The sequence below is a fragment of the Primulina tabacum genome, chromosome 15 (genome assembly GCF_025594145.1).
Source record: "Primulina tabacum isolate GXHZ01 chromosome 15, ASM2559414v2, whole genome shotgun sequence".
In the NCBI taxonomy this organism is placed as follows: Eukaryota; Viridiplantae; Streptophyta; class Magnoliopsida; order Lamiales; family Gesneriaceae; genus Primulina; species Primulina tabacum.
In genome coordinates this window covers 34786196-34809102 of record NC_134564.1, presented here as the reverse complement: position 1 = coordinate 34809102, position 22907 = coordinate 34786196, and the positions used below count along the sequence as shown (strand labels likewise).

At 34.0% G+C, this 22907-nt stretch overlaps 3 protein-coding genes and 1 non-coding gene across 4 annotated transcripts; 2 read left to right on the top strand and 2 right to left on the bottom strand.

Moving 5' to 3' along the window:
- The first annotated feature begins 8959 nt into the window (after positions 1–8959).
- On the top strand, positions 8960–14366 carry LOC142526225 (sodium/calcium exchanger NCL-like). The gene is made up of 7 exons (XM_075630475.1): positions 8960–9449; positions 11121–11306; positions 11891–12072; positions 12896–13041; positions 13130–13394; positions 13467–13772; positions 13955–14366. The coding sequence occupies exons 1-7, from the start codon at positions 9071–9073 to the stop codon at positions 14201–14203; spliced, it is 1713 nt and encodes a 570-aa protein (XP_075486590.1). The 5' UTR covers positions 8960–9070; the 3' UTR covers positions 14204–14366.
- A 216-nt stretch (positions 14367–14582) lies between these two features.
- On the bottom strand, positions 14583–15818 carry LOC142526226 (small ribosomal subunit protein bS6c-like). The gene is made up of 2 exons (XM_075630477.1): positions 15403–15818; positions 14583–15010 (listed from the first exon to the last, which is right to left on the bottom strand). The coding sequence occupies exons 1-2, from the start codon at positions 15778–15780 to the stop codon at positions 14768–14770; spliced, it is 621 nt and encodes a 206-aa protein (XP_075486592.1). The 5' UTR covers positions 15781–15818; the 3' UTR covers positions 14583–14767.
- Positions 15819–17827: 2009 nt separating this feature from the next.
- LOC142528126 (uncharacterized) lies at positions 17828–20875 on the bottom strand. Its single transcript, XM_075633210.1, has 5 exons — positions 19204–20875; positions 18995–19099; positions 18517–18686; positions 18264–18426; positions 17828–18160 (listed from the first exon to the last, which is right to left on the bottom strand). The coding sequence occupies exons 1-5, from the start codon at positions 19714–19716 to the stop codon at positions 18020–18022; spliced, it is 1092 nt and encodes a 363-aa protein (XP_075489325.1). The 5' UTR covers positions 19717–20875; the 3' UTR covers positions 17828–18019.
- Positions 20876–21770: 895 nt separating this feature from the next.
- On the top strand, positions 21771–21844 carry TRNAI-UAU (transfer RNA isoleucine (anticodon UAU)). Its single transcript has one exon. It is a non-coding gene; the product is annotated as a tRNA-Ile (tRNA).
- Positions 21845–22907: the final 1063 nt, after the last annotated feature.

The following is a 22907-nucleotide window of genomic DNA, read 5'->3' as shown; positions in this document are numbered from 1 at the left end:
TTTGTCCTCTCATGTGTGCAGTCTCCGTAAAGCCATCTATGGTCTTAAACAAGCACCTCGTGCTTGGTACCATGAACTTCGTCAATTTCTTCTTGATGTTGGGTTTACAAATTCAAAATCTGACACCTCCCTTTTCATTTATCGGCGCTCAACCACCACTATGTATCTCCTTGTGTATGTTGATGATTTGATCCTCACAGGAAATGATACTTCGGTCATCCAAAATTTTGTTCAGCAGTTGGGTTCTCGTTTTTCAATCAAGGATCTGGGCCACCTATCGTACTTCCTTGGCGTTGAGGTTGTTTGTTGTTCTGGAGGCCTACGCCTTACTCAGCAGAAATATCTACTCGACATTCTTTCCAAGCACAAAATGGACACTTCTAATCCTGTACAAACTCCTTTGGCCACTTCCTCCTCTCTGTGCCTTAATGACGGGTCACCGCCTGCAGATGCAACCCTCTATCGACAAGTAGTTGGTAGTTTACAATATTTGCTCATCAGCCGTCCTGACATTGCATTTGCTGTCAACAAGCTATCTCAGTTTATGCATGCTCCCACAGCCACTCACTGGGGTGCGGTTAAGCGTCTTCTTCGCTATCTAAATGGTACAAGAACTTATGGCATTCGCTTGCAATGCCATGCCTCATTGTCACTTCACGCTTTCTGTGATGCCGATTGGGCAGGTAATCCAGATGATCGGACATCTACAGGTGCCTATGTTGTTTTTCTTGGTCCTAATCCAATCTCTTGGAGTTCTAAGAAACAACGATCGGTTGCTCGCTCTTCCACAGAAGCTGAATATAGGGCCATTGCATCGGCTGCAGCAGAACTTCAATGGATTCGTTCTCTCCTTGATGAATTTGGTGTCTCTGTCAGTTCTCCACCGACGCTTTACAGTGACAACATTGGTGCAACGTACTTATGTGCAAACCCGGTATTTCATTCTCGCATGAAGCACATTGCTTTGGACTATCATTTTGTTCGAGAACTCGTGCAGAATGGAAATCTCAGAGTATCTCATGTTTCCTCTGCTGATCAGCTGGCCGATGCACTAACCAAGCCACTTTCTCGCTATCGGCTCAAGGATCTTTCATTCAAGATTGGTGTCACCGTTGGAGCACCAACTTGAGGGGGCCTATTAGGCTAACATATCTTATTCAATCTTTGTTAATTAGTATGATTTTATTGTAATCTTCTCTTTTAGGATAGTTAGCTAAATTAGATTATCCTCCGTATATTCTTGTAATCCTCTCAATTAGGATAGCTATCTATTTTAGAATTCTATAGGTGTATATATTGATGTATCCTTCAACTAATGAAGTGTGTGAATATATTATTTCCTTCAACCTCTTTATATGCATTGAAGGCCTTTATGTGTTTGATGGAAATTCCTTGAAGCCCAAAGAGCAGAACATCACAAGAACAGTAAGTAATAAAGTTTTTGTACATGTTTGGCACAATAGATTAGGCTATTTGTCTGTCAAATACTCAGTCCTATTGAAACATGTTTTACATTTTGATATTCACAAGGCTCGTGTTCATACTCCATGCTACATTTTCCTTTAGCAAAACAAAAGAAGCTATCATTTATTTCTAATTACCACATGGCACAAAGTGCTTTCGATTTAATACATTGTGATATTTGGATTCCATTTGCTGCAACATCGTACAATGGCTATTGATATTTCCTCACGATTGTTGATGATGCTACACGATTCACGTGGATTTATTTACTGAAGAAAAAATCGGATGTTTCTCATGTCATTCCTCGGTTCTATGCCTTGATAGTCACCCAGTTTCAAGCCCACATAAAATCCATACGGTCTAATAGTGCAAAAAAAATTCCTACTGAATTCTTTCTCCAAAAGGGCATCACACATCATCCGTCTTGTGTCGAACGCCCCTCAGCAAAACTCGGCTGTCGAAAGGAAACATCAACATCTCTTGAATGTGCACTGGGGCTCTATTTTTTCAAGCTCACATTCCCTTATAATTGTGGACAGAATGCATCCTCACCGCAACGTTCTTGAACAATCGAACTCTATCTCGACTCTTACACGATCGATCGTCTTTCAAAATGATACACAAGTTACCAGTTGATTCCACCTCTCTACGTGTATTTGGTTGCTTGAATTTCGCCTCCATATTATCTCAATCTCACACAAAGTTTGAGCTTCGAGCTAGACGTCGTGTCTTCCTTGGCTATCCATCGAGCATGAAGGCATATAGGCTTCTCGATCTCCAAAATAATCAAGGCTTTATCTCAAGGGATATGGTGTTCCATGAAGAAGTGTTTCCAAAACAATCTCGGATAAACCAACTCATGAGACATCTCTTCGATGTTCTGCACATACCTCTCGTGCACCTGCTTCATATCTCCAGTAGTTTCATTGTAACTTGCTGCACAACATGTCAAGCCCAATAAATGCAAAATCCAAATACGATTATCCTCTATCCAACTATGTTTGCTACAAGTAATTACACCCCAGCTTCAGGAATTTTGCTCGCAATGTCTCTGCCAATTATGAGCCAAAGTTTTATCATCAGGCTGTCAAAACTGAAGAATGGCGTCATGCAATGACGGTGGAACTAAATGCTTTGGAGGCTAACAATAAAATAGTCCATTGTGAATTCTCCTCCAAAGAAACACACAATTGGTGTTGGACTCAGAGGCCTATTGGGCTTGTTTTTTTGTAACGAGAAATTGGATAAGAAAGACATCGGTGAATTTATATTGAATTGCATTTTGTGAAGGTGTAACAATGATTGATCAAGAGGCTCTCTGGCGCAGAGGTGCAAAACATGGGCCCGATTTACAATGGAAAAAGGATCGACTTGTGTGCAAACGTACGAGTGCGAGCGTCGAATGTCGGACCGAGCTAGCAAGGCAAAATTTCCCACCAAGGTTCACCTGGCTTTTGCTATTTTCCCACCAAGTTTGAGACATCTCTTTTGCTATGTGACAACCTAGTCGCCATTCTCTCCTACGCATTCGCTCACATATGAAAAAGGCCAATGTTTTTACCAAGCCATTACCAAAGGAGTTATTGCTTTCGTTACTATCTAAGATGACAATCAAAGACATTTACTATCCATCTTAAGGGGGAGTTTTACATAGAGAGAGTTAGAGCTAATTAATTAGTTAGTCAAAATTAGTACGTAGTTGGTTAATTAGTTAACCACTGTATTTATCCCTTTCATATAAATACGTGAACAACCGATGGTACTTCATTTACTCTTGATTCCTTGTTGATTTAGCAGTCAATCATTTGTTGATACAATTTCGAACTATTATTCTTTTTCTGGATGTTACATTGGTTAATATTGTTCTCAGGCTATATCTGCCTCAATTTTTTTAATCAATGTTTTTATAAATGTTTCGCAGTAACAGACTTTTTTTCTGAATTTATCCTCAATAATAATAAATAAATAAACAGACACACAGAGATTCATTCAACAGTCAATTGGTCAGATTTACATGATCGCACGACAAAATTTAAAAAATGTTTCGGTTTTCTTATTTATTTTAGTTCTTGCTAATTATCATTTTTTTTAATTAAAAAAATAGACACATAAAAATGTGTTCTAATTACATAAGTCAACGTTAATTCTCATAATGTTGCTAAGGTTCCATTCTTAAGCGTGTTTATTAGGATAATTTTTTTTTTTAAAAAAAGAATATATTATTGGATAAGATTTCTTCAAAGTAATATTAGATAATTTAACATTTGTTTAGTATAGATCGAAGTGGGATCGGATTATTGCTAAATCAATATTGCTGGACGTGGGAATCTATTAGCCCATTCAGTGTGTGTAACTCGACCCATTCAATGTAATCGATTCAGTTCATTTTCGAACGTGATGTTCAATAATGGCTATTAAATAGTGGATTTTAATTGTAGACTTTGATGGATTTCTATTTCTGGTACGTTGGATCCGACAAACAGGAAACCGGCGTTCCCAGCGGACTGACCAATTTTGACGACTCTAGATATGGTTGAACTATATTTCAAATAGACTCGGAGAATCATCTTCTTCTGTATTACAATCATTCAATAAGATTTTTGTGTTGCGAATTCTTGTGAGGATTTTAAAATACTCCCTCGAGTATATTTGCTTATATGTGTAGCAAAGACACCGTAGAAATATCGACCAAAGGATGTTCCAACGTAATTACTTTCGTTTTTTGTAGACCTTAATATGATCACAAAACTATAGTAAATACTCCTATATAGTAGCTAATTTTAGATTATGAACCCTTTAAGAGAATCCAGATTCGAAAAATCAATCTTCTTGATGTTTCAACAGAAAACCATTACTTGCAACTTGTTCTATGGACTCAAAAGTTATGCACACAAAATTTTGTTAGACTATTTCACTAGTAAATTTTTTATATGAATTTTCATTATGATCTAACTCATTAAAAAATAATATTATGTGACTAAAAAATTATTTTTCACGATAAATATAAATGCCTCGTTTCATTGTTGTTAACCATCGTGTTGTACTACTAAAAGTCATGTACTTTGTCACTATAAATGTTTATTTAATTCTATATACCTACACAACATTAAATAACAATATCCACGTTCGCAAATAATAATTTTTGGAAGCTCCTACTAGAAAAATGAAAAGTTGTCTTCATATACGTGTTAAAGAATGGGACAACATAACTTTAAGCACAGGGTGGCGACTAACATATGGGACGAGATTGTGCTATAGCAGAATAAGATAATCGATAGATATCTTGTTGTAATTATTTTATTATAAAATGAAATAATATTCGCAAACTTTATGTTTTTGTTTTCAAATGAGATGGTTGGTCGATCGTCTTGTACAAACAAAATTAGAGAATATATTTCTGAATTTAACATAGATTCGTCCGACCGGTGTGCACATACGTACACACACCAACCTCGCTTCTTTATCGTGCGTTCACGTGTACAAAAAGTTGATTTTTTATTTTCTCGTTTTGCGAAATAAATATTTGGAATTTTTTAATTGATCAATTTAAAGTCAAAGATCCTAATTAAAACTATTCGTGCCGATTAAAATGCTAGGGCCAATTTAGAGACTTAACCCCACGCATTTATTGTCTTTGACCACGAATGTCTTCTTAAACTAAATTAGCTGGCTTTCTTGACTAATCAAAATGGTTCCCACTGTTTAATTAATATTAATATTTCATAAATCACTGTTTAATTAATATTAATATTTCGTAAATTATTATTTTGTTATAAGATATGGATGGCCAGTAGTAGCGGTTGTCGATTTCCCCCCCTCATATTCTAATATAAAGAATATAGAAAATTTAATTTTGATCATATATTTATGTATTTTTGTGGTTTTAAATCTCTATATTCAATTTAAGTTTTCATCGTGTATTTTTCAGTTCTTGATAATTTAATAATTTTAATCGAAATTGCTGATATGATGTTGTGTGTCACATTAGTACTACCACGAAAAAAAAACTAAAATTGCAAAAATAACAAATGTGGCCGACCAAAACTATAATTTGACAATATGAAATATCTAAATCGCATAAAGAAATATTATATTGATGTTTCTCCATAAGAATTCCATTTTTCAAATGATTATACTGTTGAGGATTACATCCAAAAGATGATGAATGATTATATAGTACCAAAAATGTGGAATAAAACAGTCAACAAGAACACAGATATTTACATGATTCACTCAATATATGTTACGTCCACGGAACTATTACAAATTTTTATTATATGGAAAAAAAATTACAATTATATACAAAACACTCAATATCTCATGATCTCAACCGAATTTCAACTAAGAAAATAATTTCTCAAATTAACTCAAAATATATACTCAATTTTTCTTCTCACTTCGCTTACTCTCTTGAACTAATAGTGGTGGAGACATTTAACTGCTTCATCCGCCTTTTTTGGCTTTATAATTATAAAGTTGTCCTCCATGATTATTGTCAAGTACAAGTTGGGGACCTTTTTCCTTAAAACCGTAGTTTTAACTTTTATGATCTAACACAATAATCAGAGAAGAGGTGGAATTAAACATTTAAAAGAGAAAAAAAAAAAAGAAAAAAAGGTGGTAACAGTTAGGCTCCAAGATTTATAAATTTTTTTTCGGTTCAAATCTCACTTATGTGCATATTTTAATTTAGATAGTTTAGATTAAATAAAAAAACAAGAGATGGATCTAAAGACTAAAACAAAAATAAAAAATAGGTGTAAAGGAGAGACATCAAGATCCATGAAGTTTCGAGTTGGATTTTCAATTATGTTGTTAGTTTATATTAGATAGAAAACCAGGATTGTATATATATAATTAGAGTAGATGCTTAGCTACATTCAAAATAGACCATCTAGAAAAATTATTTTGATTTTTAAAAAATCTAATCAAACAATTAACTTTAAGTCGAGTGTAATAATACAAGTTTATATTATATTTTTAACTACAACAAACATTGTGTTTGGATCGGTGGATTTAAAATCCATGAATTTTAAATATATTTTTGTTATTTAGATAAATATGATTATAAGCTGCATTTTCATATTTTATATTTTTATATAATATTTTATATTAATAAAAATATAATTCATGATCATTCGAGAATGGATCACACGAATAATAATATCGCACTTTCCATTTATGACCACGAAGGAAACAGTTGGCGAAAAAGATCTTACGTGTGGTTCCTATAAAGAAAAGTAGAAGTAATTTATACATTATCTTGATTTTCGGGAGGGGGGTCGGACATATGCTTTCTTTTTCATAATATTTCAGCTGTCATAGATTTGGATTGGATTCTAATAAATCGAGATTTGCCACCCGGCTTCTAGATTCAGGTCTTTCTTTTTGTTTTTTTTTTTTTTTTGGTGAAAAATATAAGAGATTTGGTCTGAGTTTTTTTTTTTTTTTTTTAAAAAGTATTGTTATTAATATATCTATACATTATATTAGTTTTGAAAGTTTGTTTAAAAAAGGAAGATTTATTTTTAAAAAATATTCTCATCAGTGTAGTTGTATTTATGTTCAGTCTTAATCAGACCATTTTATTTTATTTTTTATTTTTTGCAATTTCTTATTTGCACATATAAAGTTTGTGCACTGTCTGAGCTCATTTATGTATTTTCGGATGAAATTTGGTACAAAACATTGAAAATATAGAACTATTATATGATATTTGAGTACTAACTGATTTAGATCTGATACAACATACGTAAATTTGAGCATCAAATTGGAACAATTATATTAATATCAACACTTGTTGCACGTGTTTATATGCTCAAATATCATATATTAGTATTAGATTTGAAAGAGTTGATACTGAAATATTATATATTAATACCACATTTTTAATGTTTTATACGGATTTTCATCCGAAAAAAGGAAAGTTATTAATACCAGTACTTAGTATACATGTTTAGATAATCACAAATCATATATTAGTATCACATCTGAAATATTTTATACTCGAATATCATATATTAGTACAATATTTTCAATGTTTTATAGTGATTTCCATATGAGAAATGACGTTTCATTAATATCAATACTTGTTATACATGTTCTAATATTAAAAAATCAATATTAATAAAAGATCTGATATATTTTGTACTCAAATATCATATATCAGTATCAGATTTTCAAATGCTCTATCGTTGTGTTATGTCACAGTCCACACGATATGATATTTTTTTAAAAATTTTAAATATATTTATTAGTTATATTTTAAAAATAATTTGAAAATTATATAATATTTTGTATCTTCAATTAACTAAATATATTTCTCAAATTATGAATTGTCAAATAATTATATCGGTTGTATAATATATATTCAAATCAAATTTTAATATAAAAACATATCGTTTTCATTTCATGGGGAAATTCCGAATCGAACTTTAAATTATTATTACATATAAGACACACACACACGAGTTTGGATTATGCATCAGTTGGCTCTTTTAAAATTTAAATTTCCTATTCAATGATATATATATATATATATTATAAAAAATATGTTTTCTGTGAAATTTCTTATATATTTTTATTCGCAAGATATATAAAATCTGATTATATTTATCATAAAAATAATATTTTTGATATAAAAATAATATTTTTTATAAATGATGTAAATAAAAATCAAATCTAATAAAATTGATTTATAATATCGTTTCTTTTTATATTAAAAAAAATATGTATTGAAGATCGATATTTGGTGTTATATTATTATATTTTAAGAATATAAAAAAATTAGTGGGACACGTAATGAGGACATTTGTAGTTTCTATTTCCCAGGTTGGTCAGGTGTACACACCACACACGCAGTGGACATTTGTTACCCTTATAGCTCTCACACGAAGTCGTTGGCTAAATAATATATATATATATATATATATTGGAATATGGATTGATACTTAAAACTCAAAGTTGTCAATTATATTTTAAAAAATTCAAAGCACTAAATTTTGAAATACACGTTTAATAAAAATAAAATAATTTGAGAACAAGTGAGTCATACTTTGCTAAAAAGATGGGCGGATGATTTCTATGTTGTTGCACAAGGTATTTTATATCATATATCACATCTAGTATGACCAAATCTAGATTGAAATCCAACTTGTAATCCAGTTGATCTTAGATATTGTTACGTCTTATTTATAGATTAGAGTTCGAATCTCCTCTTTGTTGTACTAAAAAAAATATAATAACTAATATAAGATGGGTACTAAAAACTAGCCTTTCCCGAGATCAGTGGCACTAAAATTATAGCCTAAAATTATGAGGAAAATATGCGATTATACCATCAAATCTCTCTTTTTTCCCCCAATAATTAATCTAATTACAAGTGGGTATTATAAAACTTGAGAAATTTAAAACGACACCATCTGTAAATCGTTGCTATCAAAGCAACACGCCTTTCCCACGGGGCCGACGCCTTCGACACGCACGCTTCACACCCAATTTCACACACACATATATATGTACATGACTTGTTCTGTGGACACATGTAATAGAGACGAATTTTCTTTTTTCACGCAGTCCGAGACGCACACTGATCGGCACTTCCGCCATGCGCCGCCACGCGAAACCCAGGCCTTTCCTTACCGTTCTCCTCTTTCTGATACTCTGCGGCTTCACCTACGGTCGCTTGATCTCCGATGGATCCGATCTCGCATCCGATGGGGGGGTGAAGAGCACCAACGTGCCACGTCTCATTCGCCTCTATGCGACGGAGGAGTCCTGCGAGCAGACTTACGGCTTCATGCCTTGCACATCTACTGCGCTGGGAAATCTGTTCCTCATTTTAGTGTACGGATATCTCATGTTCCTCGCCGCAACATATCTTTCCTCTGGGAGTGAGCTTTTGCTTGAGATCCTCGGTCCTGGATTAATTGGCGGTCTATTCCTCCCCGTTCTGGGAGCTCTTCCGGATGCCCTGCTCATTCTTGGTAATTGTTAGGAGTGTTTACGATTCGTTTTCCCAACTTTTCTTCGATTTTTTTGTCATCTCGTCATGTTTACAGTGATCCGTAGATCTGGTTACTTTATGGTTTTATTTTCTTTTTTTTGGTGGGAGCCACAGTTTTCCACTGAAGTGGAGGGGAGATGAAATCAAATGGTGTAGACATGATAGTACTGTACTTTTAGAAGTAGCAGGGAAATGATTTTAGATTAATTTTACAACAATTTTCGCCGGTTATTATCTTATGCCTTGAAACAAAGAGTATTATTTATATCGTGAATATCGATAAAGTTAGATTCCTCTCGTAAAAAGCTGCTAAGTTTTATTTATATTTTTTTTAATATAGTTTTTGGACTTATTGTTCTTTTTTTTTTTTGAAACTGGACTTATTGTTCTATTTAAAAATAAAAATACATTTACTTTTTAAAACTTCAATTGAATGTCAGGACCGTTTCTTTTCTTTTTAGCTAAAACGATTTTAAAAATTAGATTTATTCAAGTGGTTTTTTAAATTATAATTTTTGTATCAAAATTCAATTGAATAGAGACAAAAGCTGCGAGATTTTAAAATGACTTTAAATAAACGGATAACAAATACTCCAGTAGCGTATTAAAGTATACATGTCTTAAAAGTTTTTGAAAAATTTATGATTTAACTTACTACAGAATTTCTGTTGTATATTCGTTCATCGATTGGATGGATAATTGTTGGCCTTAAATGAGTGAAAAATTAATTGTTTTTTTCTGTTCCTTTTTTGATTGGATAAAAATTTGCTGGACGTACGTAGTCTTAAATAGTCAAAATGTCTCTGTATGTATTTTTATGTGGTATTTTATATTATATATTTTATTGAATCAATTATAATTATGTAATCATGTTTTAATAGTCAGTTTAGTCATTTTCCTCAAAATTATCTAAATAAATTTTTAATTTTGTTATTTTATTGAATTATGGTTTTGTAACTTTGTTTAATACTATTTTTAGTCGTATTACTCAAAATTATATAATTAAATTGTTAGTACAGTTGTTAAATTTTTATAATTATATTCTAAAAAAAAGATATAGTACAAAAATTGTCGTGTCTTAATACGTAATTAAAATTGACATCTGGCCTCTTAAAATAATCTGCTTAATGAAATATGTTGAGCGTGCGAAATTTCTTTTGGTCCTTGTCGTAATGGAATTTTTTTATTTTTAACAAGGAAAAATATGTAATTTTTTTTTAAAAAAAAACAAGGGAAAATATGTAAAGTTGACAAAAAGACTATGTTACGTTATAAGCTTGGATTTTGGTGATATGAAGTCATTTTACAATATATGTCGATTCTTTCCCATATTGCCACCTATGGCAGTTTTGAGATCCTGCACACCTACCGTGAACACCTTTGTGAGCACCGATGAGGTGTCATTCATCCATTGGATGTGATGAAATATAGAAAAATTACGCATCCAATGGGCGAGTGACACCTCATCGGTGCTCACAAAAGTGTGCACGGTAGGTGTGCAGTATATCAAAACTGTTGGCATATGCTGTTATGTTCTTTAGCTTCAACCTGGCTGCATCTACCTGGTCATGACCATCTTGTTATAAATACTAAATTCATTGCGAAACAATTAATGTTGCTTCGTATGCTTATTTCTTGTTTTGTTTTTCAGTCTCTGGGCTGTCTGGAAGCTCAGAAACCGCACAAAGCCAGGTCTCGGTTGGGATGGGACTGCTTGCTGGATCGACAGTCATGCTTCTTACCTTAGTTTGGGGTACCTGTGTTGTCGTTGGAAAATGTGATATAGAAAATTCTGTCGCCGTTGACTCAAAAAACACAAAAGGCTTCAGTTTAACTGGTTTGTTTTCATCTTTGCCTCTGAGTCTTTCAATTCTTTTTCATCTGTGTGCGAGATGGCAACAGTAACCATTCTGAATGTGTTTGATAGAAAAGCACTACTTTTTTTACATTTGATCCACTTGTTACCTTCATGAGTGAATGATCAGTTGAGCCAATCCCTTTACTTTGAATTTTCTGGTAAAAAAGAAGATAAAATTGCTGATTATTTGGCTTACCAGAGGCATTTCAGTCCTCCCTTCTACATAATTATCACCCCCGTCTTTAGATGCTTCTATTTTTTTTTTCCTGTTTTTATCTTTGATCTTTCTATCTTTAGTCGTTAATGCTTCAGATAGGACATTTAATTTAAAGGTAGGTTTTATGGCATGCATCTGATTCCCTAAAATTTGTTCTTGCTGTGAGGCCTCTATATTCTATTGGAATGGGATGGCATGATTATTGATCAACTGTATATTGATATTTTGATCAAGAATCCTTTTTACGCATCTTTAATTATTTGTTTGTGAAATAAAAAGTATATGCTTAAGATTCTGGCGTGGTAAATTCCTTTATCCTCACAGTTTACTTACCTCTGCAGTGCAGGCTCTGGCATCAGTACGGATATCTGGACAAGCTATGCCAGCATTGTCATGGCTGTATCTTTGCTCCCATTCATAATTGTCCAATTTCCACAAATATTGCATTCAAATTCCGGAAGGCACTTGGCTGTCCTGATCGCTGTTATTGTATCTATTTTACTTCTGATTTCCTATTGCATTTACCAGGTATTTGCTTGTATACTGTGCGTGTGTGTGTGTGTTTACCTTCATATGCTCGCATGCTTATGTCCGCAATGTTTGACCTTTTATTTTTACTCAGCTTATCGATGCATTTTCCAAATATGCATGTGATCCGTGATCATAGGCGAAACCACATGTTAATATTGGGATTTTATCCATATCTACTATATAACTTTTGAAAAAATAATGAAATTGGGGATGAATCAATATTGAACCTACTCTTAAGGTGCGAAGGGTTCAATATCTTCTTAATTAGGGTAGATTTTTCTGTCATGCGTACGATATTTTATAAATCATCTCAATTACCAATCCTTTAACTTTCCTAAACATTTCTTCTTTTTTTTTTCAAGATCTATCTAATTTTGTTAACATAAAATTGTGGTTTATTTGGTTTGATGATTCTTGCACTTTAGCTGTGATTTTACAAATTTTGAAAGGAACCAGAAGTTAACGAATCAGTCGAGATGAAGTATATTTTGCACCTCAAACAATGCATGAAGTTTCATTATTTTGTAAAAAACTGTAGTGAATTTTAATAAAAATATTATTGTTTAAGACAATGTTACTTTAAAACATTTGATTCCCAAAACATGGGGTCCCGCTTCACTCGTATGTAATGGTGCAAAGCGTACCAAATGGAGGGTAGTAATGCAACCGTGATCCACTGACGTATCAAGAAAAATAATATGGTCACCTGTATTAGTGTGAAGTGATACGCAATGTTTACCTCCTTTTTTTAAAAAAAAAAACTCTTGATTATTTATTTGTTTTATAATCACTCAATGTTTTGATTGAACTTCTCATGCAGGTAGTCCAACCGTCGGTTCAGAGGAGGCGAATTATTTATGCAAAACATAAACATGTCATTTCAGGAATCTTACAAGATTTGAAAATGCGTTCCTTGGGGAAGCTTTGCACAGAAGATGGGAGACCTAATGAAGAAGTGTTGTCTAAGTAAGCTTTGTGATGTGTGTTTACTTAGATGGTTATTTCTCTTTCTGTCTTTCCCATTGATGTATGGGAGCCTCTTTTATCATGGCAGGTTGTTTAACACGATTGATGATAACAAGGATGGATTTCTTCAAAGGCCCGAAGTAAAAGCTCTAATTCTTGGAATCCGGTTTAATGATATTAATTTGGATGAGGAAGATGCTGTGGAGAAAGTTATGAAGGATTTCGACACCTCTAATGATCATAGTATTGATTTTGACGAGTTCATATCTGGTATTAGGAGATGGCTCGAAGCGGCCAGGGGTGGCACTGCCAATCATAGCAGTTCAATGAAGTACATCGATGACTTCCACAAGGTATGTTGCCATGTATTGAACTTGGAGTTTTTTACTAATATGTAGATTGTAATTTCATGGAAACTGGTGCAGCAAACAAAGAGAGAACATGCTCGTCTGGGGGACCAAAGTGATGATGGTGGTGGTGGAGGCGTTGAGAATCCTCGATCAACTACTATAAAAGCCGTACTTTTATTGCTTTTGGGAACTGTTATTGCAGCTGTATTTGCCGATCCTCTGGTTGATGCTGTCGATAACTTCTCCAGTGCCACGAGCATTCCTACTTTTTTCATCTCGTTTATTGCGCTCCCAATTGCTACCAACTCCAGTGAGGGAGTGTCGGCTATAATATTTTCCAGCCGGAAAAAGCTCAGGTCTACCTCGTTATCGTTTTCGGAGGTATGCTCTCCATATTTCTCAATAAAAGTATAAATCAATGTAGTAGAAAAGTAAAGATATTTTCTGGAAAAAAGTGTTGTTTTTCTTACCTTGTACTGGTAATAAGAAACCTTCAACTTTGTTTTACCCACATAATTTACGGGTTTGCCATTGACGTCCCTGGGTTGTTTTTGATTGTTCAGATATATGGAGCTGTTACAATGAACAATCTCCTTTGCCTATCGGTCTTCTTGGCCCTCATTTATGTTCGGGGATTGACATGGGACTTCTCAGCTGAAGTACTCGTTATTTTGATAGTATGCTTGGTGATGGGGGTTTTTGCCAGCATTCGTACAACTTTTCCGCTTTGGACATGTATTTTAGCCTTCTTGCTGTATCCTTTTTCTCTGGCGCTTGTGTATGTGCTCGACTATGTCTTTGGCTGGTCATAGATCCTTCATTGATGGCTATCGACCAGGGCATGTCAGATTGCTGCTTTTCCTTTTTGTTATGAATTTGGAATAATACGTCAACAGAAAGGAGCTGATGGGTGTTGGTGTAAAATCACGGAACTTTAATTTATGTATGCATATATGGAAATGCCGTTCAGTCTTCGATTATGGTTATAATAATTGTTATATTACCCAGCTCCTTGATTGGATTGAGATGCCGTTAGTTTGTCTGTTATTTCAAACTGTTATATTTCTCAATCTTATTTGGAAGAACATGTCAGAATGTTAGAAAAAGGAATCTAAACCTGAAAACTAGTCCATTTCTATTGGAGGCCAAAACTATGAGAGGAGTTGAAACCCAATACCCTGGTCTGTGACGAGCAAGAGACTACAAAAATTAATCTCTCTCAAAAAAACAAATCATAAATGCAACCTAAGATACAAATATTAAGGGTTTTCATAGTTACAAGAATCGATGCTAGGTAAAATCCACCAAAAGGCTACAAGTTTACGGACCGAAGGATTTTTCCAGCTAAACACAAGTCACAAAATGGTTGAAATGTTTTAGTACATCTTCCTTTTCCTTATCTTAAAAGTGGAGGATCGGATAACATTATCATCTGCTAAAAGAACCTCGCCAACAATGGACAAGGAATCAGGTTTGGTGAAATAGGTGAAGAGAAGGTAGATACCATCTAAGTAAGTGTTGCTTTCTCCGGCTTTGTTTTTCTTCCTGATGCCGTAGGCCTGTGGAATAACCCCTCTGTTGAACACTTCCACGTACATTCCACCACCAGCAACCAGAAACTGAGATTAAGATTCATTATCAAAACACAAGAAAAATCCATCTCTAGCCGTGAAAAAAATGATATCGGAAATCTGAAAAAATATCATCAAAGGCAGCCATTTTCTCCTCGGGCTTGTGGAGGTTGAGGCTAAACCTGAGTGTGTGTCAATCATATGACAGTGCTAACATCTTTGATGGGTAAAAATAGCTCATAAGATGTAATGGCAACTTGTCGTATTTTGTGTAGCAGACCTTGTAAATCCACATTCCATAATCTCTCGTGCTACATAAGGCAACATTAGTATGAATTCAAAATCTTATGTTCCATCTTTTTCAAGTTCATATCTCATCCAATCATGCTTGTTCACTCCTCAAACAGAATCAAACCCACATAAGTAAATAAATATTTTACCTCTTCGTACTTCTGGGTGAATGCAAGACGTTCATCCTCAGACATATCGGGCCTCAACACGACCATCGACTCGTATTTGCGGAGACCAGGAGGCGTCTGAGGCTCCTCCTTATCCTCCACGTCCGGAAATCCCTGACCTGGTATAGATGACTGCGGTGGCGCGTCGCTGTCTTGTAAATCTCTTTCGAAGAACGTTAGGTCGAATGCTGATTTCACGGCGAATGTATTCCCCCAGGGATTTGGGCTTCTCCTGGTTTGAGAAATTCCGATGTGGTTTTTCGAATTGAAGAAAGTTTGAAAAGTGTGGGAAGAAGAGTTAGATGGAGTGAACTGTTTAGATAGTGTGAGAGCGGAGGAAGAAAGAGAAGCTGACGCCATCGTCGTATGGTTTTGAAGAGCAATGTTTCCGTAGATAAAATGATATACTCATCTCCGATGGAGTGCGATTTTGTCTTGAGGACAAGAAAGCGCGAATGCGACTTTTCTTTTAAAAATAAAAATATGTATGCTTAACAAGTATTTAAATAAATAGTGAAAGGAAATACATATTGTGTTATGAGATGATCTCATGAATCTTTATCTGTGAGACGGGTCAACCCTACCAATATTCACAATAAAAAGTAATACTCTTAGCATAAAAAGTAATATTTTTTCATGGATGACCCAATTAATATATTTGTTTCACAAAATACGATTCATGAAACCGTCTCACCCAATTTTAACCTTGTATTATATGCCTGTGTGTGATAATATCAATCTAAAAAATCAGCAAGCATATTCAAATATTAACAGCACATAATAAGATAATAAAGCATGCGATCATAACTTCAAAGTAAAACATTCTTAATTTTGTGTGATGAATATAATGCAAACATGGTAACCTACTATTAGGACACATTCATGGAGTTTCATGATCATGTAAATAATTGTGCAACTTAGATGTATCATTTGATCCAACCCATACTAGCCAAAACCAATATGTGTATCGTCTATTCTTGTTTGGAAAAGTCTCCTCGGAGCTCATCCCGAGGTATCAGTCTCGTATTGTCACCACAAATACACATCAACATCAAAATAACATTTTCATGCTCCTGATTTCATGCTCATAAAGATTCATACTTGAAAATTATTCATGTTATTTATAATAAAAATAAACGTGTCTCATAAATTTTTATAAAGATCATAATTTCATACTTAAAAAATAACTTTATGTAAAGAAATACTTAAAATGTCATGCATTATATATAGTTAGAGATCCACGTAAGTCATTCTTTAACTTATGGACGACAATTTCATGCATCATGCATACAATAGTACGTTCGGATCCTCACATGTATGCTATATGACATAGTTGACAAAAAAAAACATGAAAAACATATGTCATACCCACGTGGGGGAGCACGCCCGCACCCCTTCGCGTGGGCTACTTTGCTCTGTGCTGCTGGCTAGGCCAACTCACGGGTGTGGGCACGCCCTGGTGCCCCCTGGCATGGGTGGCTCAGCGGCCACCTGTGCAAATCTGTTTCCCATCATCTAATGAATGCACAACTCGATCCAACTCATCCAAATGCATAGTACATGATTTTCTCTCATATCTTAGACCCATAATACACATCAAAACTCCTTTATATCAAATAATACTCGATAATTTTGACTCAAAACACATCAAAACCCTTCTTCGCAATAAAACCAGAGTTTAATCTTTTCAAACCATGGATTTATCACTTCCTTCAAAATATTGAGATTTATCGTAAGAAAACATCATAACTTTAATACACACATGAATATCAAAATATTTAATATCGTTTGGATTGTGTTTTCAAAATATTAAATAAAAGTTGCTTTAATAGTCGGTATTGAATAATCTATACTCCGGGAACACGATCTAGCCATCAAACAAACGAACAACACACGAATCCTCCTAACCCGGAGGTGCAATTTTCGAAAACCTATAGGAAAGGGAGAGAGGATGCCGCAAACGTGAAAAATAAAGTAGAGAAAAAATTTATCCGTGTTAAGTTTGGACACAAATTTTTTAATAGAAATGTATATGGGCCAGAAGCTGGTCCATAAGACTTCAAATTTAATCTTTTAAAATACTTATTTTGCTTATATTTTTTAAAAATTAAATACAACACCTTAATTTTAAATAAAAACTGCATAATAACCATATATTATTTTAAATCCTTAAATCTTGCTCACATGCTAGTATCGATTCCCCTCGTTACCAGAGTTATACCCATACTTGAAAAACAGCAAACTAACTTCTGTATGTATATTCATAATATAAACCATTAAACACATGACATAATGATGAATTAAATTTTTTTCGTGGATTTTTGGACTTTACACCGACAATGTCACAAAATCCAACGTCCTAGTCCAATGAAACTGGAAAAAAACCAAAACATGGAAGCTTGCAGCCGCTTGAGCAAATACAAACATTTGGCAGGTCATGTATATATAGGCTATAGTTTCTTGAAAATAATCGAAGCTTTGAAAGAAACATTATGTATAAGAAGATATTCGAAAGGCATAACGAACAAATGGTTTACAAACAGTTCGTTACGCGAACAATTTTACACTTAGACCAGTCTCTATTAGACAAGATTAAGATTTACAGCTTTAGATTGAGATCAATTGTTTTGTCCTTGGTTGTAGGTTGGTTGTTACGCAACTCGACGGGGAAGAAGTTGAAAGAAGGCTGTTCAACTGCTCCACTCGCTCCACTTCCCTGGATTTGACTCTTGGAATTTTCCTGTTCAGTGTAATATAAGCATAAGTTTGAGTTGAGTAGTGTGAATAAACTAAACGAAAAAGGACAATGAACGGTGTATTTTTAACAATCACTGGTTGTACACCTGGCTTAAAAAAGTTAAAGCATGCTTGGAATTCGACTTAACAAGTAGAGGAACAGCCATTGGAGGAGCCAGCGATAGAAAATCTCCATTCAGCTTTCCGGTATTTGTGGTTACTTCACTATGGTTTCTTTCATGCAGGGGACTGGAGTTTGAAGGACCTTCTCTAGAAAATTCAGTAAACTCGGTCAGCATATTCAAGAAAGAGTGCAGAATTTTCTTGAAATGGAGAAACTACTATTTAATTTGTTAGAACCTGGTGTATTTGTTTCTTGGTTCCAGATGAACTGTATATCTGTTGCTACACGAATTTAATTCTTCAGATTTAGACATGGAAGCAGAATAGGTAGAATGAAAATTTCGGTTGAAGGAAGGGGCCGGTGGAGTTTCTAGAGAAAAGGGGTACGCCCTCTTCATGCCAACCATCTACATTTCATCGTCACAACCAAATCAGACATATCTATGACAACTTAAAAACATCTGATCAATCCTATGATTACGGAAACACGAAATCCAGAAAATCAGCATTTTGAGACGGCATTCATTGGAAATATGTTCTCAAAGAATAAATACAAAAAATAGACAATGTAGCATAAAGTAGAAACAAATCCATGAAACTAACATTCACCAGCAAATAATTTCAATTTCCATAATCCAACATAATTTTTCAATTTCCGTAATCCATTCACCAGTAAGTACACACACAGATATATCAAAAGGGCGAAGATGTATACCTTATCTTCTTCTGGATACAAAGGTATATAACTGTTGCTTCGAAAAATTTGGTTTGAAGGGAGCTCCATCCGGTAACTTAACACAGATGATGGCGATGGGTTCGCCTGCAATTGTCATAGATCAATTGATTTCTCAATGTGAAGATAAATCAAATGACTAAAATGCAATAAAGTATATTCTGCATTAAGTTTTACATGGTTCAACTCACAGTCATAGAAGGCAAAGAAGAATGAAGTTGATGTGATTGGTGTGATCTCTGAGGCACGCTAGGAAGAGGTAAAACTGAGGCATTTGTATCATATGATGCATTCACTCGAGGCTGAAATGCCAATCCATGACTATCTAACATTCGACTTTCCCCTTCAAGATTGAACTCACCATTCGATATGGTCGACCAATCACCATATCGAGGACTCATTATCGCTTTGGATACTGAACTTTGATGTACAGTTTCACTATTGGAGACTAATGGTGTGTGCCTAAACAATGCATTTGGTGAAGGGATATTAGTTTGCGATGGTGGTGGCAACGGAACTGAATTCGGAGAAGGGGGAAAATGTGGCCTGAAACTGGAGATTTCAGTACTATCCTTCTTCTGTTGCTCCTCCAATCTCATCTTCTCAAGCTGGGCAACACCTAATCCTCTTTGGGGGACTTTCTTTAGCTTGTCCTTTTTTGATCTACTATTACCACCCCTTGAAATATGTTTTTCATCTGCCATTTTTACTCTGAGCCATCAAAATAAGCCAGAGGTCGTCGAATTTAAATGGCACCCCGGATGAGTAATCATTGCACCCACCATATTTTCATATACCCAACATCTCGAGAAACATCACAGACAATTCAAAATGGAAAATCTAAAACAATTTCAAGAACCCAATAGAAAATCCTACAGATTACGCAAAATCTTGCAGCTAATGCAGTCAAGATTGCCCATTTATATGGAAACAAGAACAACTCCACGCAATCAACCGAACAAAGTTACCTTTTGTTTTTCTGTTTTTGCTGCGAGCTTATGCAGAAAAAAAAAATGAAAGATATTTAGAGAATCTGAGAACTTCGGATTTTTCTCAAACCCAGTTGCGAAAAAAATTTCTCAGAGAAAGATCACATCAGTTGTATATATATACGAAATGGGACAAGAAATAAAGACATTTTTTTTTACAAAAATAAAATAAAATTCAAACTTTTGTTACGCAAATCTAATACATCCTATTTGAACGCTTAACCATTCTCTCCCATTCATATTTATCGGCCAAATCCTCGCTCCACTCTTTTTTTTTCCTATCCTTAGACCGACTCTCCCTCTCTGTTTTTCCTTGCTTCTCTTACCCATTTTAGACCCTTGATTTAACAGTAAAATGGGATTTTCCAAAACAGGAAAAACGCCAGTGAATCATAGAAAGTTTTGATTTTGCATGCGTGTACCAATTTGAGGGTATCTTTCTGTTGGCTGTAAAGCTTTTTGAAGAAATGTATAAGGTCCCCCTCAATTTGTACTGCATGCCCATGCATCAATTTCATCTCTCTCTGTTTTTTTTTTCCCAATTCATAATTTGCTAGATTCCATATATGTATTTCACCACCAAGAAGCTCCGTAGATTTAGTAAATGGCTCTGGCAATGGCCAATGAGATTCTAACAGAGATATGGATAAAGAATTAATGCATATGAGAACAAATTTTGCCACATAAATAACGGAGAACAACTTATTTCGTCAAAAAAGACATTATCCCTAACGTCACACCAATAAAAATGGTAAGATTTTCAAATCTTTAAATTCATAGCATGGACCGGACCACACACCACACTGCCAATATTTTCATAGCTTTAAACATTTACATTCAAAATATGGCAAGACTTGATCCGATCAAAAAAGATAAGCCCATAAGGGAAGAGAAAAATGGGAGAGAAAAAGAAAAATTACCTTCAAATATCTGTCTTTGTGAAAAAATGGTTTCAATCGTTCAAAATCATTTAGTCATTCACAAAAATTTTTGTGAAATTGTTTCACGGGAATTCGATATTGAATTATAACAAATATGACATAGATAACATGTTAAATCAAGATCATACTACGCGTAGAAAGTGTGGTCAAGAATCAACATGTATGCAAAAGTATAGTGCAAATCTTTCTAATGTTAAGCCGATGGATAGGACTTGCAAGATTAGGTCCACCTTGACCTCAGCAAAACCCAAAACTTACACAAAAACAAACAAAAGAAGTTTTTGTTTTTACATAGTGGCAACCTTAGCTCCGCCACCGGTCGGTTTTGTCATTTACGGTGCAAAGATTTTTGACAGATATACAAAGATACACTAACGTGCGTTAGCATCTATTGACAAGATTCTTTAATTTTTAACCGAGTCGTGTATTTACCTTTTTTCTACTTTAAAAAAACAAGTAATATTGTTTTAGCGTATATGCCCTTCAATAAAAATTTGTACATAAATATATTATTTATGCTAACGTTGTATTAAAAAAATACACTTAAAAAAACGAAACAGTCGGTATAATTCTTGTATTTTAATTGATTGAGTAAAAAATTGAATTAAATTGAAACCCACAAAATATTTTCTCCAATAAATAAAAAATTAAGTTGAAATTATAAAATAAAATATTATTGCATGGTTGATAATGAAGATTTGTTAAATTCGTATATTTGCTTTGGTTCGGTGAGATTTGAATCGAGACAAACGAATCCGCTCGCTTTGTTACACCAGGTAAATGATTAAAATATATTTATTTAAATAAACACAAATAATGGGTAAAAAAGGTCCCGTAGCTCAGTTGGTTAGAGCGTTGGTCTTATGAGCCGAAGGTCGCGGGTTCGAGCCCCGCCGGGACCAACTCTTGTATTTTCTCTACAAGTACCAATTTTTTATTATCACAAATTTTCGAGCCCCGCCGGGACTAACACTTGTGTATTTTCTTCAAGTACCAATTTTTTATTATCACAAATTTTGAAATTACTATTTTGGAATAATATCATCAAATTAATTAAATTGGTGGAATTCTTGGAAAGTCACGATGCCAGTTGATGAAGATTTCACTTCAAAATGCAAATCATGAACCACAACATAAACCTTTAAAGTGAATAGAATTAAATTTTTTTATACAAGTTTTTGGATCATGTAATTGATTTCGATTCAAGAAATACAGCCCCTCTTCTTATTGTTGCTTTAAAAATATATCTATGGTATGTATATACATACGTATGTGTATGTCGCATATATCGTCCTCCCGAATATCAAATGTGCCCCGATCTTAATACAGCGAGTACCATTTGGTGTGAATGATAAACGAAACATTGTCCATAAGTAAGGTAATCTACTTCTTCAATTCATTCTGTATCGTTTCCTCTTTTAAAGTAACTAACTTCAAAGCTAAATTTTTTCCTCCTCTAGTAGTGTAATAGGATAGGACCACCGGATTAGTTTTGCTGCTAAAAAAATAATTTTAAAACGCTGTATTTTCTACTTGCTCGTCAAAATTTATATCTCTGATTCTGCCTTTACTACGGAACTGGCCCAATCTTTAAATTGCATGTTCAAGGGACTATTCAGTTAATGTTTTGGATTATTATTTTCTCTTTTTGACAAATGCTTGAATTAGATTTAAGTTTAATTATTTTAGCAATATTTTTAACATAAATTTAATCGGAAATGTGTACATTATTATCATTGGAAATTTGAATCAAATTTAGAGTTTGAGTAAAAATTATATCTCATGAATGTTGAGTAAGTTGTGGTTTATTATTGTGAAAGTGTCTTTTGACTTTCCACATTCTTGAATTAATTGAAGCCTTTTGACTCTTCATATTATTGAATTAATGTGAATATTAATTGAGTTAATTAATCTTGCATGACTCTTTGTGTACATTTTGGGGCTTATAAATAATGTGTTCATTTC

Coding starts and splice junctions, on each gene's coding strand:
- LOC142526225 (XM_075630475.1), top strand. CDS start 9,071: ATGCGCCGCCACGCGAAACCCAGGCCTTTCCTTACCGTTCTCCTCTTT. Junction 9,450..11,120: donor GGATGCCCTGCTCATTCTTG/GTAATTGTTAGG, acceptor TTTGTTTTTCAG/TCTCTGGGCTGTCTGGAAGC. Junction 13,395..13,466: donor ACATCGATGACTTCCACAAG/GTATGTTGCCAT, acceptor AAACTGGTGCAG/CAAACAAAGAGAGAACATGC.
- LOC142526226 (XM_075630477.1), bottom strand. CDS start 15,780: ATGGCGTCAGCTTCTCTTTCTTCCTCCGCTCTCACACTATCTAAACAG. Junction 15,011..15,402: donor TCACCCAGAAGTACGAAGAG/GTAAAATATTTA, acceptor TCTTAATCTCAG/TTTCTGGTTGCTGGTGGTGG.
- LOC142528126 (XM_075633210.1), bottom strand. CDS start 19,716: ATGGCAGATGAAAAACATATTTCAAGGGGTGGTAATAGTAGATCAAAA. Junction 18,427..18,516: donor CCAAGAAACAAATACACCAG/GTTCTAACAAAT, acceptor TGAATTTTCTAG/AGAAGGTCCTTCAAACTCCA. Junction 18,161..18,263: donor CTTTAACTTTTTTAAGCCAG/GTGTACAACCAG, acceptor TACACTGAACAG/GAAAATTCCAAGAGTCAAAT.